The sequence below is a fragment of the Stegostoma tigrinum genome, chromosome 9 (genome assembly GCF_030684315.1).
Source record: "Stegostoma tigrinum isolate sSteTig4 chromosome 9, sSteTig4.hap1, whole genome shotgun sequence".
Lineage (NCBI taxonomy): Eukaryota > Metazoa > Chordata > Chondrichthyes > Orectolobiformes > Stegostomatidae > Stegostoma > Stegostoma tigrinum.
The window spans coordinates 75,811,974-75,828,402 of NC_081362.1; the positions used below are offsets into that span (position 1 = coordinate 75,811,974).

Sequence of the window (16,429 nt, forward strand, 5' to 3'; positions counted from 1 at the left end):
ATCCTGGGGGTTACCATTGACCAGAAACTCAATTGGACTCACCATATTAACACAGTGGCTGCAAGAACAGGCCAGAAGCCAGGAATAGTGCGGCGAGTAACTCATCTCCTGACTCCTCAAAGCCTGACTGCCATCCGCAAGGCACAAGTCAGGAGTGTGATGGAATACTCCCCACTTGCCTGGATGACTGCATCCCTAACAACAATCAAGAAGCTTGACACCATCCAGGAAAAAGCAGCTTGCTTGATTGGCACTACATCCACAAGCATTCACTCCCTTTACCACTGACTCTCAGCAGCAGCAGTATGTACTATCTACAAGATGCCTTGCAGAAATTCACCAAAGACCCTCAGATAGCACCTTCCAAACCCAAGACCACTTCCATCCAGAAGGACAAGGGCATCAGACAGATGGGAACACCACTACCTGCACACTCCCCTCCAAGTCACTCACCATCCTGACTTGGAAATATATTGCCATTCCTTCACTATCATTGGGTCAAAATCCTGGAATTCCTTTACTAATAACATCGTGGGTCAATCATTGCAGGAGGACTGCAGCGGTTCAAGAAGGCAGCTCACCACCACCTTCTCAAGGGCAACTAGGGATGGGCAAGAAATGCTGGCCAGCCTGCGACACTCACATCCTACAAATGAATAAAGAAAAAGCTAAGAGCACAGTTGTTTTGAATTGGTCGGTTTATAACTTGGGAGATACATTGTTTTCAAATATCAGACTATTCAAATGCTTTACTGCTACTAACAAAATAGACAGAAAATAGGGACTCGGTTTGTTTTAACATTTCCTGATCTAACAGAAGGAGAATATTTCGGGTTGCTAAACAACAGCCAGCAAAATGCATGGTCACAAACATCAATGGATCATCTTCCATAGTAACTTGGTGGCACATACCTCTTAATGCAAAGGGAAACAGCATTATCAGCTCTTAGTGCTGTCTATTTGGGTGCAGGACAGCTGCCAATCAAAGTAACAACTGGATTCTGGGAGAAAACCAGCTGAGGTTAATGTCCCAAAGATCAGACTTCAGGCTCTCCAAAACCCAAACATGACCATTTTGATATTTAAGTAAACAATTTAATAGACGTATAAGGACATGATTTTCCCAGCCATGTAGTTTGTATTGCAAAGTTGTTAATGCTTACCAAATTGGGCAAAGCAATCATCATGAAGGTGTTTCTAGGCCATATGTGAAGAAAATTAGGTTCCATTGCAAACTGGAAGAAAACATTTTGATGTTTATTTCTGTATAAAACATCTGATATGAAAGGCAATTTGAAAGAAACTTTAGAAGTAAATACTTCTATTTGAGCCAATTCTTACATCTCCATTTTTAGGAGGTATTGTAAGCTCCATGTAGCCATGAGGGATATACACATGGCTGTAATCAAACCTTGCTAGTCGCATAAACTGCTTCCTCGTAGTGGAAAAGGCACCATCACATCCAACAACAAGGTCATGTGAAACTTCACAAGTTGTACCGTCAGGCCTGTTATAAAAACAGAACAAAATACTTAACTCTTTAGTTTACAACAAATATGGTAGATGCTCGATGTTAAGAATGAAGTTTAATCATTAAATAAAGTGCCCAACAATGTTAACTACTTAATTACTTTGAAGGAAGCTTACGAAACTAGGAGGAATAGATTAGATAGGAGAGCCTGGTGCTAACAGGCTCTTTGTTAGAAGAAACCTGCACCTCTTTTTCTAGTTTATTCTACACTCTTAAGTATAGTGCTTGCAAAGAGAGCCAAAATGTAAGAGGCATCTCATATAAACAAGGGATTTAAACCACTCTTAACATCAGAACACAAGAAAAAATGCATCAACATTTGTCACTTCGAGTCTTCTCTGCCATTAATAAATCATGGCTAATCTTGGGCCTTCAATTTCACTTTCCGGCATGGCCCTCATACCTCTTGATTCCACATGAGTTCAAGAGCTTACCTCAACCTTAAAAGTTTTCAATAATGGAGACTCCTTAATGCTCTGAAGCAGAGAACTGCAAATATTCATAATCCTCTGGGTGAAGAAATTTCTCCTCATTTCAAAATGATCGACCCTTAACCCTGAAACCATGCACTCATATTTTACCCTGCCAAGCCCTTTAGAATCTTTCAGCATATTTCAGTGTGACCATCCCTCATTCTTCTAGAGTTTAGGTAGTCTTTCAAGTTTCTATAGATTCTGGAGCATAGAATCATACAGTCCAGAAGAGAATCTTCAGTCCATCAAGTCTGCACCAACAAAAGCTACTGTAAATCTATACTAGTCTCACTCTTCAGCACATGACCCATAGTCTTGAATATTAGGACATTTGAAGAGCTCATTCAGTACTTTTTAAAGGTTGCAATATTTCCTGCTTCATTTACATTCCCAGGCAATTCCCATAGATAGAAAAGCAACCAATGAATCCCCACCATTTATAAAAGAAGTAGAGAGAAGACAAGGAACTGTAGACCAGTTAGCCTGACATCAGTGATAATGGGAACTGCAGATGCTGGACAATCCGAGATAACAAAGTGTGGGGCTGTGTGCAGCTCCACACTTTGTTAGCCTAACATCAGTAGTGGGGGAACTTGCTGCAATCCATTTTGAAGGATTCGATAACATAGCACCATGGAGGAACATGACTGGATTAGCCACAGTCAGTGTGGATTTATGAAAGAAAAATCATGCTTAACAAATCTACTGGAATTTTTCATGAATGTAGCTAGTAGAGTTGATAAAGAGGAGCCAGTCAATAACAATTACTGAGATTTCCAGAAAGCTTTCAATAAGGTTCCACACAAGAGATTAAAATGTAAAATTAAAGCACATGGAATTGGGTCTAGTGTACTGATACAGATAGAGAATTGGTTGGTAGACAGGAAACAAAGAATAGGAATAGATGGGTCTTTTTTCCAAGTGGCAGCCAACGACCAGTGGTGTACCACAGGAATCAGAGCTTGAACCCCAGCTATTCACAGTACATGCTAATGATTTTGATGAGGGAACTAAATGTAATATCACCAAGTCTGCAGATGACACAAAGCTGGCTGGGATATTGAACTGTGAAGAAGATGCAGAGAGGCTCCAGTGTGATTTGGACATGTTGAGTTGGTGGGAAAATGCACGGCAGATGAAGTATAATGTGGATAATTGTGAGGCTATTCACTTTCATAGCAAAAACAGGAAGACAGATGATTATCTGAATGGTGATAGACTGCAGAAGTGGGGAATGCGATGAGATCTGAGTGTATTGGTACACCACTTATGGAAAGTAAACCATCAAGTGAACCAGGCAATTAAAAAAGCTATTAGTATATTGGCTTTCATTTGCAAGAGGATTGGAGCATGGATGCTTCAAAATTACAAATGTTTAAGACATGCATCTCTCTCTTGTCTTTAATGTATAACCTGAAAGGACAGTATGGCAATAATTTTAATTTTTATTGTCATGTGGAAAAATGGGTTAAAGCATCTGAATAATTGTCAAGATATAAAACATCAGTCATCTTCACAAGAGAGTCTAACTATTGCCCCTTGATATTCACTGAAGTCACTACTATCAGCATCCTGGAAGTTACTACAGACCTGAAACCAAACTGGACCAGTCATAAGAATACTGTGATTAAGAGAGCAGGCCAGAGGCTGGGAATTCTGAGGCTAGTAATATATGATATCAGTTTAAGAGGGAATGTTCTAAAGAGCAAGTAACCTCAATGTGGAACACGTGACCAGCGGCAATTGCTAGTCTAGCTTGTGGCAATGCAAAGTGAGCAAGTTGCAGTTGTACCTTTATGCAGATTCAGTCTGCTATGCAATCGTGTAAATTATCTTCAATAAACAGATGTTCCTTTACAGAAACAAAGTTGCTGGAAACAGCTCAGCAAGTCTGGCAGTATCTGTGAAGCAAAAAACAGAGTTAACATTTCGGGTCCGGTACCCTACCTCAGAAGTGAGAAAAAGGTCATCGGACCCGAAATGTTAACTGTGTTTTTTCCTTCACAGATGCTTCCAGACCTGCTGAGCTTTTCCAGCAACTTTGTCTTCATTCCTGATTTATAGCATCCGCAGTTCATATGTTTTTAGAAACTACTTACAATTTACCAGTGCTGGTGAGAGACTGGTTAGCTTTGTATTAAACTAGAAGCTCAACAAATAACTCGACTCCTGACTCCCCAGTGCTTGTTCATAAATCATAAATTATAAGTACGATGGAATACTTCCCACTTGCAGCTCTTAACAACACTCAAGAATGACACTATGCTGGCCAAAACAGTAGCTTGATTGGCTCACTTTCATTCATCATTAAAATTTCCCTTCTCCACTACCAAAGCAATGGTGGCAATGTGTATCATCAACAAGATGTGCTGCAGCTAATGAAAGAGTCTCCTTCGCTAGCACATTCCCATGACCTCTACTGCTGAGAAGGACAAGACATAAGACACATCAGAACTGCCCACAAAGAAGTACTTATTCTGATTTAACGATCTGGTCCTGCCATAAATAGGCTGTAATTTCAGATGCGATTATAAATTTTAGGATTTTGTTCAAGTAACAAGATACACATCGCAGCGCATATAAGACAGACACTTTTGCTCAAACGCATTGGTGATTAAAAAGCAGCTCCTTAGATTATGCTAAATTGAGGTTCAAAAGTCAGAATCTCTCAGAGCTCAATCCATTTTAATATGTTGCTTCAACCTTCAACAGTGATGCTTTAGGGTATTACAATCTGCATTGCTCTCATTACTTAACACTGTGGTCAAAATAGAGTTTAGATATGCACTTGACAAAATGGTGGCAGTCTACATAAAGATTACCTGATAAATGTCAGGATCCCCTTATCAGCACTGTAGTGTTGCAATTTAGTTTCAAAGTTTAACTTGACATTTGGGTATTGATTAGCAGCTACAAATGCAAACAGATTAAGCAAATTTCAGAAAAGAAATTACAGACAAGAAATGAGACAAAACAATTTTAGAATAACATGTCCAGCATTTACTCACCAAATAATAACGTTCGGTTTAAATTTGCTCTATCCACTGACAAGATATACTGAAGGGCAAAGATACATGATTAAATATGTTTCTTTATGTACTGACAATAGGAATACTGTTATTTTAAATCAGTGACTTGTCTTACTTGACAAAACATATGATTGCTTTTAGTGAGATTAGTTTTGCAAAGGCTTGCCCATTGCAGCAATTTAAAATTTGGGGAAGCAAGATTAACCACATTTCTCCTTCCAAGGGATAAAAAATTAACAAAAACCATAGAGAACAACTGGATGGGAAAGACTGTACAGCAGAACAGTCCACTTTATTTTGCATATCTTGTTCCTTATGCACTGCTGTAGTAACCCCATGTAGTATCAAGATCTGGAACTTTAGATTACCAATTACTATCCAGACACATCGTTATATCCTAAAGCATTCTGCAAGTGAACTATGAATAAAAGGTTTCAGATTCAAATGCTCAAACTTTGTCCAATTGCTTTTTAACCCTCATCTCCCTTTTGGGAAATGCATGATGGGAATTTGTAATTCATTTTGCTCTAATTCTCCTTTCATATTTTACCCTATAAAGATGAAGGAGTCTGGCAGCTCATCGCCTTCAAGGACTTCCTGAGTAAGTGTAGATAACTGGCTCTTCTGCAGGCCATACAAAAGTAATTTGAATAAACCATCATCCCTCACCTTCAAGGCCCTTACTGTCACTATCCCCCATTATTAACCTCATAGGGGTTACCATTGACCAGACATTGACCGAGACAAGCTAGATGAAGACATTGGCTGTAACAGCAGGTCATGGGTGAGGAATACTGCAATGGTAACTCAATTTCTGACTCCCAAAGCCTGTCCAACATTTACAATGCACAAGTCAGGACTGCAATGGAATACCTTCCACTTGCCTAGAAGGGTGTAGTTCCAACAACACTCAAGCAACCTGACATGATCCATGACAAAGCAGTCTATTTGATTGGCATCACATCCACAAACATCCATTCCCTTTACCACAAACACTCAGTAGCAGCAGCATGTACCATTTGCAGGATGCACTGCAGAAATTCATCACCAATCCTTCAACAGCACCTTCCACCTGGAAGTCCAACGGCAGTAGACATGGGAACATGACCACCTTCAGGATTCCCTCCAAATCACTCACTATCCTGACCTAGAAATGCATTGCCATTTCATCAGTGTGGTTGGATCAAAATCCTGGAATTCCCTTCCTAATGACATTGAGGATCTACCCATGGCCCATGGACTGCAGCGGTTCATGAAGGCAGCTTACCAACATCATTGCAAGGGCAACCAGGGACAGGTAATAAATGCTGGCCTAGTCAGTGAAGCCCATGTCCCATGAGTGAATAAAATAAAATCAAATATCATGCCACTTCTTCGCAGAGACAAAAGAAATTTCATTCATTCAAAACATTCTTTCTAATACATGTTGTGCTACAATATTGTGGAGTCTTTTTATACATAAATGTTACCTGGTCTTTTCTTCCATAAGAAATAGATGACTTGCTGCCTGACAGGGAGTGGATCATTCGCCCATACATGGGAATGCCCTTAGACACTACCTAAAAAGACAAGTGTTGAAGAATTACATCTTTAAGAATTTGGAATTCTAAGATTTCTCAGGGGACAAACAACCTTGCAAACGTTGTTCTTTCCGACCACTATCACTTAAGCTTAGTGCAACATTTTGTTAAATTTACCAATAAAATATCATTGACACCTTTTAAAAATCCTAACATTTCCAATGGATACTTGTTCCAAAAAAGTTATACTAATAGTTATATGATTGAAATTTTGGTAAGATGATATAAAATGTGGATGATTGGTCTTGAATTCCATTTGCCTGATCTAATATTGTGCATTTCACTGACCAAAATGCACAGACTTGAAATCACAGACTAACATCACCCAACCACATAAATTGGCCAAGTTTCATGACTAGCCCCTTTCTCAATCATCATCCCAGGAGATATAAAAAAAGGTTCTCATCCTCTCTCTGATTAGTACCATAATGAAAATCTTCAAATGTTCAAGATGACAATGATCACCTACAATTATCAAGCCTGAAAAACAAAATCATCAGCAGATGGAATATACAACCAGCTACTATTTCGAGGAGCTTTTTTTGAAAAATTACGTATGGATTTTTGACTACAGCTCTAAAATAGTCTCTCTCTCAATACAAGCACATGAAGGCAAGCCCAGCAATGATGCTGACTGAAAACAAACATAAGAAGACTAAGAACTTAAAAGATAACCATGATATTCTCTACTGCTGACAGTCCCAGGAATCAGCTTGCCAAATATGATACCATCTTAAATCCTTGTGCCTCAAAAGCACACAAATAACTTGCTTATCAATTCAGGACACTATCCCATTTTAAAAGTGTGTGTATTTGCTTGACACTGCCATTATTTTTCTCGGTGTCATAGGTAATAAACTTGCCCCTGGACTAGAAAGTAGCAAATGCAAACTCGCTAATCAAGAAGGGAGGCAAGCCCAAAACAGGGAAACTGTTAGCCTGTTAGTTTGTCATGACGAAAGTGTTAGAATCCACCATTAAAGTGATTATAACTAGGACTTAAAGTATTTGGGTAGGGCCTGCATGATTCTGTAAAAGGGTAATCATGCTTAACAAATGTATCAGAGTTCGTTGCAGAAGTAACATGTGTTGTGCCTAAAGAGATGCCTGCAGTTGTATCAAACTTGGATTTTTGGGAGGCATTTCATAAGTTCATAGAATCCTTAGTGTAGAAATCGGCCCTTTGGCCCACCAATTCCACACAGACACTCAGAGCATCCCACCCAGACCCATCCCCATAATCTACACAGCCCTGAACACTACGGACAATTTCCCATGGCCAATCCACCTTGCCTGCACATTTCTGGTCTGTAGAAGGAAACCAGAGTGCCCGGAGGAAACACACACACACATGGGGAGAATGGGTAACTCCACACAGACAATTGCCCGAGGCTGGAGTCGAACCCGGGTCCCTGGCGCTGTGAGGCAGCAGTGCCAGCCACTGAGACACCATACCACCCCTGACAGCAAAGGTTGTTTTGGGAATTAAGCACTCAGTATAGATAGAATATTGTTGCAGAGACAGTAGGAACTGCTGATGCTGAAGAATCTGAGATAACACGGCGTGAAGCTGGATGAACACAGCAGGCCAAGCAGCATCAGAGGCGCAGGAAAGTTGACGTTTTGGGTTGAGACACTTCTTCAGAAATGTGGGAGGAGAAGGGGATTCTGAAATAAATAGGGAGGGCGGGGAAGGTGGATAGAAGATGGACAAAGGACAAGATAGGGTGCGAGGAGACAGACAGGTCAATGAGACGGGGTTACAGCCAGAGAAGGCGGGATGAGGTACTGGGTCATCCCGCCTCCTTGACCTGTCCATCTTCTCTGGACCGACCTATCCCCTCCTTAACTCTCCACCTACAATCACCTTAACTAGCTCTAACTCCGCCTCTTTGACCTGTCTGTCTCCTCTCACCCTATCTTCTCCTTTATCTTCTTTCTGCCTCCCCCTCTCTCCCTATTTATTTGAGAATCCCCTTCCCCTCCCCCATTTCTGAAGAAGCTTTCCTGCTCCTCCAATGCTGCTCGGCCTGCTGTGTTCATCCAGCTTCACACCGTGTTATCATAGTTCGAATACTGATTGGCTGGCCGGCAGAAAACAAAGCCTGCATAAATTGGTCTTTTCCCGATAACAGGAATATGAACTCAGGTCTCAACCTTTTACAATTTACATCAATGGCTCAAATAAGGAGAAGGTCAAAATTCACACAACACCAGATTTTCGGCAAACAGGTTTAATTGAAGACTATAACCTAGTGATACGATGTGGACAGAGAGAAGCTCCTGGACCTTAAATTCTCAAAAAACGGCTATTCATTTTTAAAATGTTAACTTTTTATGTTTCTATTATGCAATAATGCATAAAATTAATATTAACGCATTTTGAGCATTTCAGATATAGTTTCTTCCTTTTCATATTAAAACAAAGTGACATTCCTCTTTATTCTTTAAGAAAAGTTAATATTTCCTGTAAAACTTCTGGAATCTGAATATCGTCAATTCAAACAGCACAGTTGATTGTTTTACTTTAATTCCCAACATGGAGCTGAATTATTCACTGCATCCGGGCTCCCCATATCGGAGCTTAAATGTCACGGACAAGCCTGCCACTGCTTGGCCTGTTTGCTCCATTTAAACCTTTTGGCTGACAGAACTTTACCATGACGTGGCAAGACTTCTGCAGCTCTCTTGAGAAAAATCAGTTTGTGGAGCTGTCCAGAGCTGCCAGCCATTTTAATGTTGTCCGTCATGTAATCCCAACAGAGCCACCAGATGCAGTGACCATTTCTAGTTTTGTAGTTATGAAGGGCTGATCAGCAATGGAACTAGACCTCCAGGAATCACAGGCAATCCCAGGTAAATGTGTCAAGTGGAATTTGGTCAAATGGGAGGCATTTGGATAGGGAACACAAGCACTCGAGCTAACAACCTGCAGAGAGAGCCAGTCCCAATGAATATTGAGCACAGACATTTCCTGCCACCCTAAATGTTAGTGAATTGAGCTGTTTACGTGGGCACTAATTGAACACTTAAGAGCCTCAAATGCACCCAACATTTGCTCTATCAATCCTATAGTCTAGCAGGCTTGCACAGCACATTATCTATTTTACAGGTCCACCCACTGCCATCCCAGCAGTGAATGAATGGCCTGTAAAATCCAGCTCATGGAATTCATGCAGCATGAGATAGTACAGAAACTGCAAAAATGCACCAGTTCAATTTTGATATGGCAAAAAAAAATTGAATCAGATTTTGTTTGATTTTACTGGAAAACTGACAGATTTTCCATACCTGGTCTTCCATGCCAATAGCTTTCAGAGCCTGCCTCCCTCTGTAAGATAAAGCAAGGTTGATGCTTCTTCCCCTTGCATCTTTAGCAGTTCGAATATCTGTCAAGTAGGAAATGTTAGATTTGTTTCGATGCAATCCATCCTTAAACATTTCAGTTTCTATTAGCAACATTCAACCATAAGTGTACAAGCATTAACTTATAATCTGGACTGTGCTACTTGAAAGGATGCATTAGCAGATTCAGCAATTACTTTTAAATGAAAATTGGAAGCACACTTTGGGAAAAAAAAACCCAAATTTTATACGCCTACGTACAAAGCTCCTACACCTGTGAGTGGAAGGCAATGGCAGACAACCACTGAGAAACAGGTCAGAATGAAGCATCAGCAGATGTTGAGTCCAAGACGTACTTTCAGGCAGAGCATTCATGGAATGAAATGGACAAAAAACAGGGAAACAATGAAACCAGCACAGATACAATGGCCAATCAGACTCTTTCTGTGATGCATGATTCTATGAATTTCAGTGAGCTTAATAGTAGCAATTAGGGTTTTATTTCACTATTCCCATTTGAAAAAAAATACTCCTGCCATTTTTTGGTTGCATGAGTCCTGATAGTCCTCCATTACTTCATATGGTCAATTTTCATCTTTGAACTCAGACATTGAGCACATGTTCAGCTTATTCTCTTGTGAGAATATTTCTGGCTAATCTAACTTCATCCTGACTTGATATCGAGATATATACTTTCTAGCAAGAAATCATGTGAAGTGATCAGAAAACAAGGCTATTTTTCTTTTCAACTTTACTCAGGTGACATTGATCACATTTGTAATATCGCCATTACTCCTCCTAGGTCATTCAATATGTAACTAGATTTGAATCTTTCTTATATTTGTTAATGGTACAAAGTCATACATTAAAACAGTCATCAAAACTCGTCAGCTATACAAAGATGTGTCAGACAGAGAGGATGATACAAATTGGCTGCAACAAGACATAGATTTGGGTAGCAAGGTGGAAACGCATGTGGCAGATTTGAGAGTTTTTGGGACATAGTGGTAATGTACATACCTCTCGGGCAGAAGTCTTAGGTTCAAGTCCCAACTGCTCCAGAGGTATGTCATAATATGTCTGAATAGGGCGATTAAAAATATTGACACATGGCAGATGGAATTTATACTGAGTTGATGTATTTTAGCAGAAGGGATAAGAAGAGGCAATATAGATTTAATGGCACACAGTATGGAGAGTTTGTAGGGGGAGAGCGAGAGAGAGAGAGACACTTCATTGTGGTTCTCGTGCATAGGTCAAGAAAAAGTGAAGATTAGCAAAGAATGGAAATTTTGGACATGGAGGTGTTGAATAAAAGTATGGAGATTATGCTGAATCTTTATAACTGTAGCATAACCAGTACTTTAAGAATTCTGTACTTAGTTTAGAGGTCACCTCACTTTTGGATCAATGGGTGGAATTTAATGCAGCTTCCAGAAACAACAAACATAGTGGGTGGGGAGAATTATTTAGATGTCTTGTGAAATTTCACCTTTTTGATGACAGGTTAAGTCACAGATTTTAAGTGAGACATGTTTAAGTGGTAAGTTTGGCCTCCAGCCTTCCAAGGCTAGGCTCCTATTTCAATGCTTTGCTCTTTCATGAATGTTTTACATTAAAACCGTTTCAAACTAGCTCTTATATTCAGGATTAGGCAATGTGTTGCTCAGAAACACATTTTCAAACTCATCTAAAGATGGTGTGCGTAAGACGAGTTTGTCCATCTGGGTCTGAAGTAAGCAGTAGTCTTTGTTGAATTCTGTGACACAGGAAGAGAAGCAGGAGAATGACCATTTGGATAGAGGGGTAATGGGAGCAAGAGGGTGTTGAGAAAGGGGAGCTGATGAGGTCAGGCCAGGAAGGGGAGAAAAGTGGCGTTAAGGAAAACAGCCTGAGACCTGAAACAAAAACAGATAATGCTGGAGAAACTCAGTAGGTCTAACAGCATCTCTGTAGAGAAAACAGAGTTAATGTTTTGAGTCCAGTGGCCTATCTTCAGAAGTGGTAGCATCTGGGAAAAGTTGGTATTTATCTTGATGACAAGGGATAGAGGAGAAAATGGAGTGGAAACTAAGAAAGAGACAGTTAAAGAGATCATTAATAGTAAATGAGGGGAGAGGAAAAGCTAGATTGACAATAATGGAGGTAATGAGTGGGTGAAAATGGAAGCTGGCTGTGCTCAAAACAACTCATATCATGTCAGGACCCACCCTGTTACCTCAAAACAGGAATCACTGGAGAAACTCAACAGCTCTGGCAGCATCTGTGGAGAGAAAGCAAAATCAACATTTTGGGGTGTTCTGAGGCAGGGTCACTCTATCCAAAACGTTGACTCTGATTTCTCTCCACAGATGCTGCCCGATCTGCTGAGCTTTTCCTGCAACTTCTGTTTATGTTGGAGGGAGGAATGTTAAGGAAGAAGCGATGTCTATTGTCAATGCCACAGGGTTGATGAGGCAGAGTACACAGCGATAATTACAGGATCAAGGGTGTTGGGCTCAAACTCAAAGGTAGCAGTGAGAGCATGCAGAATCATGGAGAATGGTTTTGACTGAGATGCTGGCCAGTCCTGCTAACTAACTTATAGCTGGAAACAGCCCTTGTCTCAGTGGAAGGACACAATTGTGTGAGGAAGGAGCTTGATGTTTGGTCCACCTGAAGACTTGAAGATCTCATTACATTTCCAGAGAGGGTGTGGCAAGGAGAGGTCCAGAAACATAGATTGATGGCTGAACGCAGAGAACAATGGGAGTCAGCTGATGGGTGGGGGCTTTGAAGACTGGAGGCTGCGATACACTGAAAAATTTTAAGATGTGTCAAAAAACACTTCTCCCAACTGGCACCAGTTCTTCCTGCTTCGATGCATGCAAGGAGTGACATTTTAAAACCCATTCCAAAATGGAGTTAAGTCATCTGTCAGCAGGTACAGACACATCTTGCTTGCCACTGCTACATGTGGGACACAAAACTGCTGCAAATCACTTACACTTTGCGCTGTAATTGAGTGCCTGGTGGTTCCTAACATACAAAAAATACATAGTTTTCAGAGAAGGTTTACCAGAAAGGTTGCAGGTATGACGGAATTCAGATACAAAGTTAGGTTCGAAAAACTAGGACTTTCATCCTTCGAGTGCTAATGACTTGGAATTCTCAGTCAGGAGAAGCTGAAAGGGTGAATGAATAAAAGGAAATTGCGTAGGCCATAGAACAGCTATAAGCAAGAACAGGTTATTGGACTGGAATACTCTTCAGAGAACTGGCACGAGCTTAATAGACTGAATGGCATCTCCCTAAATTGCTTTGATTACATAGGCCTTTTTTTTGATAATAGGGAAAGTAAAGAAATTTTTCATTAAAGACATAGGTCCTGCTTCTTGTTGCAATCTCTACCTGAGAACAGGTATTTGTTGATTACTTGTTGAAAGAGTGACATGTTTTATTTTAGTATGGATACAGCAAGAAAGCAGGCCCTGGGTTCCCACTTGACCAAAAGGGGTACCCTGTGCTGTTGACATAAATCTGATCCACAAGCTAGCTGACATCCAACTGAGCAAACAGTTCCCTGTGTGCAAATGTGGTCACTGCAAGTATACACAATAACACGCTTGGGACAATTTTAATAACTAGGTAGGTGGAGCACACCAAGTGTCACCCAGTCCTTAAGGCATGAGCTTGTCCATTTCAGGGATCAAGCTGGAATGTTATCCCATCTGCTAGCTACATGCCACAAACAGACATCTTGCTGAATTTCATTAGCGCAGGGGCCCATAGGCCAACTCAAGCTTGAAAACAGCAGGAACAGAGATGGTGGTCACAGCTTTAGATAATACAAGGTAGCAGAATTACATCAGAGATAATGGGAACTGCAGATGCTGGAGAATCCAAGATAACAAAGTGTGTAGCTGGATGAACACAGCAGGCCAAGCAGCATCTCAGGAGCACAAAAGCTGATGTTTAGGCCCTAGCCCCTTCATCAGAGGGGTCTCTGACGAAGGGTCTAGGCCCGAAACGTCAGCTTTTGTGCTCCTGAGATGCTGCTTGGCCTGCTGTGTTCATCCAGCTACACAATTTGTTATATAGCAGAATTACACATTGTTCTTGTGAAGCTAGGAGTTAAAACTTAGGCTTCCTGCAGGTTACACAAGAACCCCTGGAGACTTAAATTCTTGACAAACAGGTTTAATGCAATAGAGTGTCACATGGACAGATGTCAGAGGTAGTTTCTTTCCTCAGAGTAGTAAGGGAATGGAACGCTTTGTCTGCAATGGTAGTAGATTCGCCAACTTTAGGTACATTTAAGTCGTCATTGGATGAGCGTATGGACGTACATGGAATATAGTGTAGGTTAGATGGGCTTGAGATCGGTATGACAGGTTGGCACAACATCGAGGGCCGAAGGGCCTGTACTGTGCTGTTGTGTTCTATGACTTCACCCAGTAGGCCCTCTAAATTGAGATGGAGTCCTCATTACATCAATAGAACCTTTATTTGCAAAGATTAGAAAATGAAACCTTCCTGCAGAAGACCAGTTTAATATGGCACTGGAGCTCAGAAGGACCCAGATATGTTGGGCTCACTTCAGCTCCACCAAAGTTGCCGCTGCTCAATTTCTACTAAGTGAAAAGAGTTCAATCTCTCCCCATTACTTCCAGGGGAATTGAGACTTTAAACAATTATAAAACAACATTTGCAATGATATTTTATGAAATTATTGAAGCGCTAATGGTTCACAACGGCTTTGCTCACAATAAGTCTGAAATTTACAAACGTGGTTAAATTATGATATGGAGGTGCCTGTGTTGGGCTGGAGTGGACAAGATCAGAAATCACATGACATTGTTGGACTATAACCTGGTATCGCATGATTTCTGATCATGGTTAAGCTGAGCAGCTTAAATTGGTTTATGGAGAAAGCTAATTTATTGGCATTTTGGGTTTCCTGAAAGTACAATGAAGGGAATTTGGGTTCACTGCAGAAATGTTGGAACATAGTAACATTTTTAGCAGCAATGTGAGGATGTGGAAAGGGAGATCATTTTTCACAAGGTGTTTTATACCTGCTGCTGGGAGGATTGTCTCCAGGGTAATTTAGTCAAATGTATCTGTTAGAATACACACTTATAACAGACCAAGGCCTTGAAGCAGAAATGTGAATAAGCATAATAAAAGCCAATTCTGTTAATGTGTACAATTATTCTATTTCCTTCTGGACACTTGAACTTTCAGAATTTGAGAAAATGTTTTCAAAAATCAATTTCAATGATTTGTTTGGTTGCTCAGCACATGATGGCAAATGGAATGTGTCCAATTCTGGGTAATATTTTCCAACATTAGATGTTAAGTCTTGCTACAAATAACGTGATACAAAATTATAACACAGAAAGCGGTATTGAAAGGAATTGTAGTTTACAGAAGGTCTTAATAAACTTAGGTATTTAAATTGAGTTTAGTAAGTGTGAACTTCACAGATTTTCTTGAGTACATCTACAGCCTACAATTTGGAGATACGGTCATTTGACAATGTCAAAAAGCAAAAATAAATTAAGTGAATCCCACCTTTGCGTGCTTCATAAAGTTCCACTTGAAAACCTCGCTTTGCGAAGAAGCATGCGTTTAAAGCACCAACCTAGAGGAAAAGAACAAAACATTGATCTTCTGCAAGAATCAAATCAGCTGGCCAACTCAATTCAGTCTTGTAATAAAGGCAGAATACTACAGATGCTGAAAATCTGAAACGAACAGAGAAAATGCAGGAGAAACTCGATAGGTTTGGAAAGTTTCTTCAGAAATGAAGATGATTGAAAATAATTTCTCCAGCATTTTGCATTTGTTTCAGTTCTATCTCAATTTTAGTGTTTGTCTTTGCTGGATACAAAAGTGTCTAAATCTTGCAAATCAAATTTAATCTAATTTAGATTGCAATTAGGAGTTGAAAGTTAAATAATATCCCCAGTTCAAAATTCTGTAGTTGTGAACTTGCAGATGAGTAAATTTCAAAGAGGTACACTGAAAGAGCAGCCTGATTAAAACTGGAATGTGGGATCTGTTGGAAACCAAGGAGATCCACTGCAAACACATCTGTAAGAAGTATTTTCCACTCAAGTAACTTCAAATTCAAGTTGAGGAAAAAGAGTCCAAACTGTGGACATTGCAGTGCATCCAAGAGGGGAAAGTTACCTGGACAATTGGCTCCAGGAGGTGGTCACACATTTAGATTAGGCAATTCAAACCTGCTCTGCGATCAAAGATAGAAGTTATAATTATTAAGTGAGGCTGGCATGGTGACCCGAAGGGAGGCGTTCGAAGGTCCCCTGTTCCTGTTATTGTCCAACAGTTACAAGACTCTTGTAAGACATGTGAACAACAGCAGGGACGATAAGTGGACTGACAACAACACCATGAAACAAGGAGTCATTCGAATGTGGGAAGAAGTAGGAACATAGTAATGGTAGGGGACAGTATTATTCAGAC

At 40.3% G+C, this 16,429-nt stretch overlaps 1 protein-coding gene across 2 annotated transcripts in view; it reads right to left on the reverse strand.

The window, feature by feature from the left end:
• Positions 1-16,429, reverse strand: part of LOC125454876 (kynurenine 3-monooxygenase) — a 71,533-nt gene that overhangs the window by 48,654 nt on the left and 6,450 nt on the right. For both annotated transcript variants that reach the window (XM_059648641.1, XM_059648640.1), the window contains exons 2-8: positions 15,515-15,584; positions 9,905-10,002; positions 6,503-6,592; positions 5,013-5,061; positions 4,827-4,914; positions 1,342-1,507; positions 1,164-1,235 (exon numbers count right to left, since the gene is read on the reverse strand). In XM_059648641.1, the coding sequence (XP_059504624.1) occupies positions 1,164-1,235; positions 1,342-1,507; positions 4,827-4,914; positions 5,013-5,061; positions 6,503-6,592; positions 9,905-9,916 (477 nt within the window). In that variant the 5' untranslated portion in view covers positions 9,917-10,002; positions 15,515-15,584. The remainder of the gene's footprint in view (positions 1-1,163; positions 1,236-1,341; positions 1,508-4,826; positions 4,915-5,012; positions 5,062-6,502; positions 6,593-9,904; positions 10,003-15,514; positions 15,585-16,429) is intronic.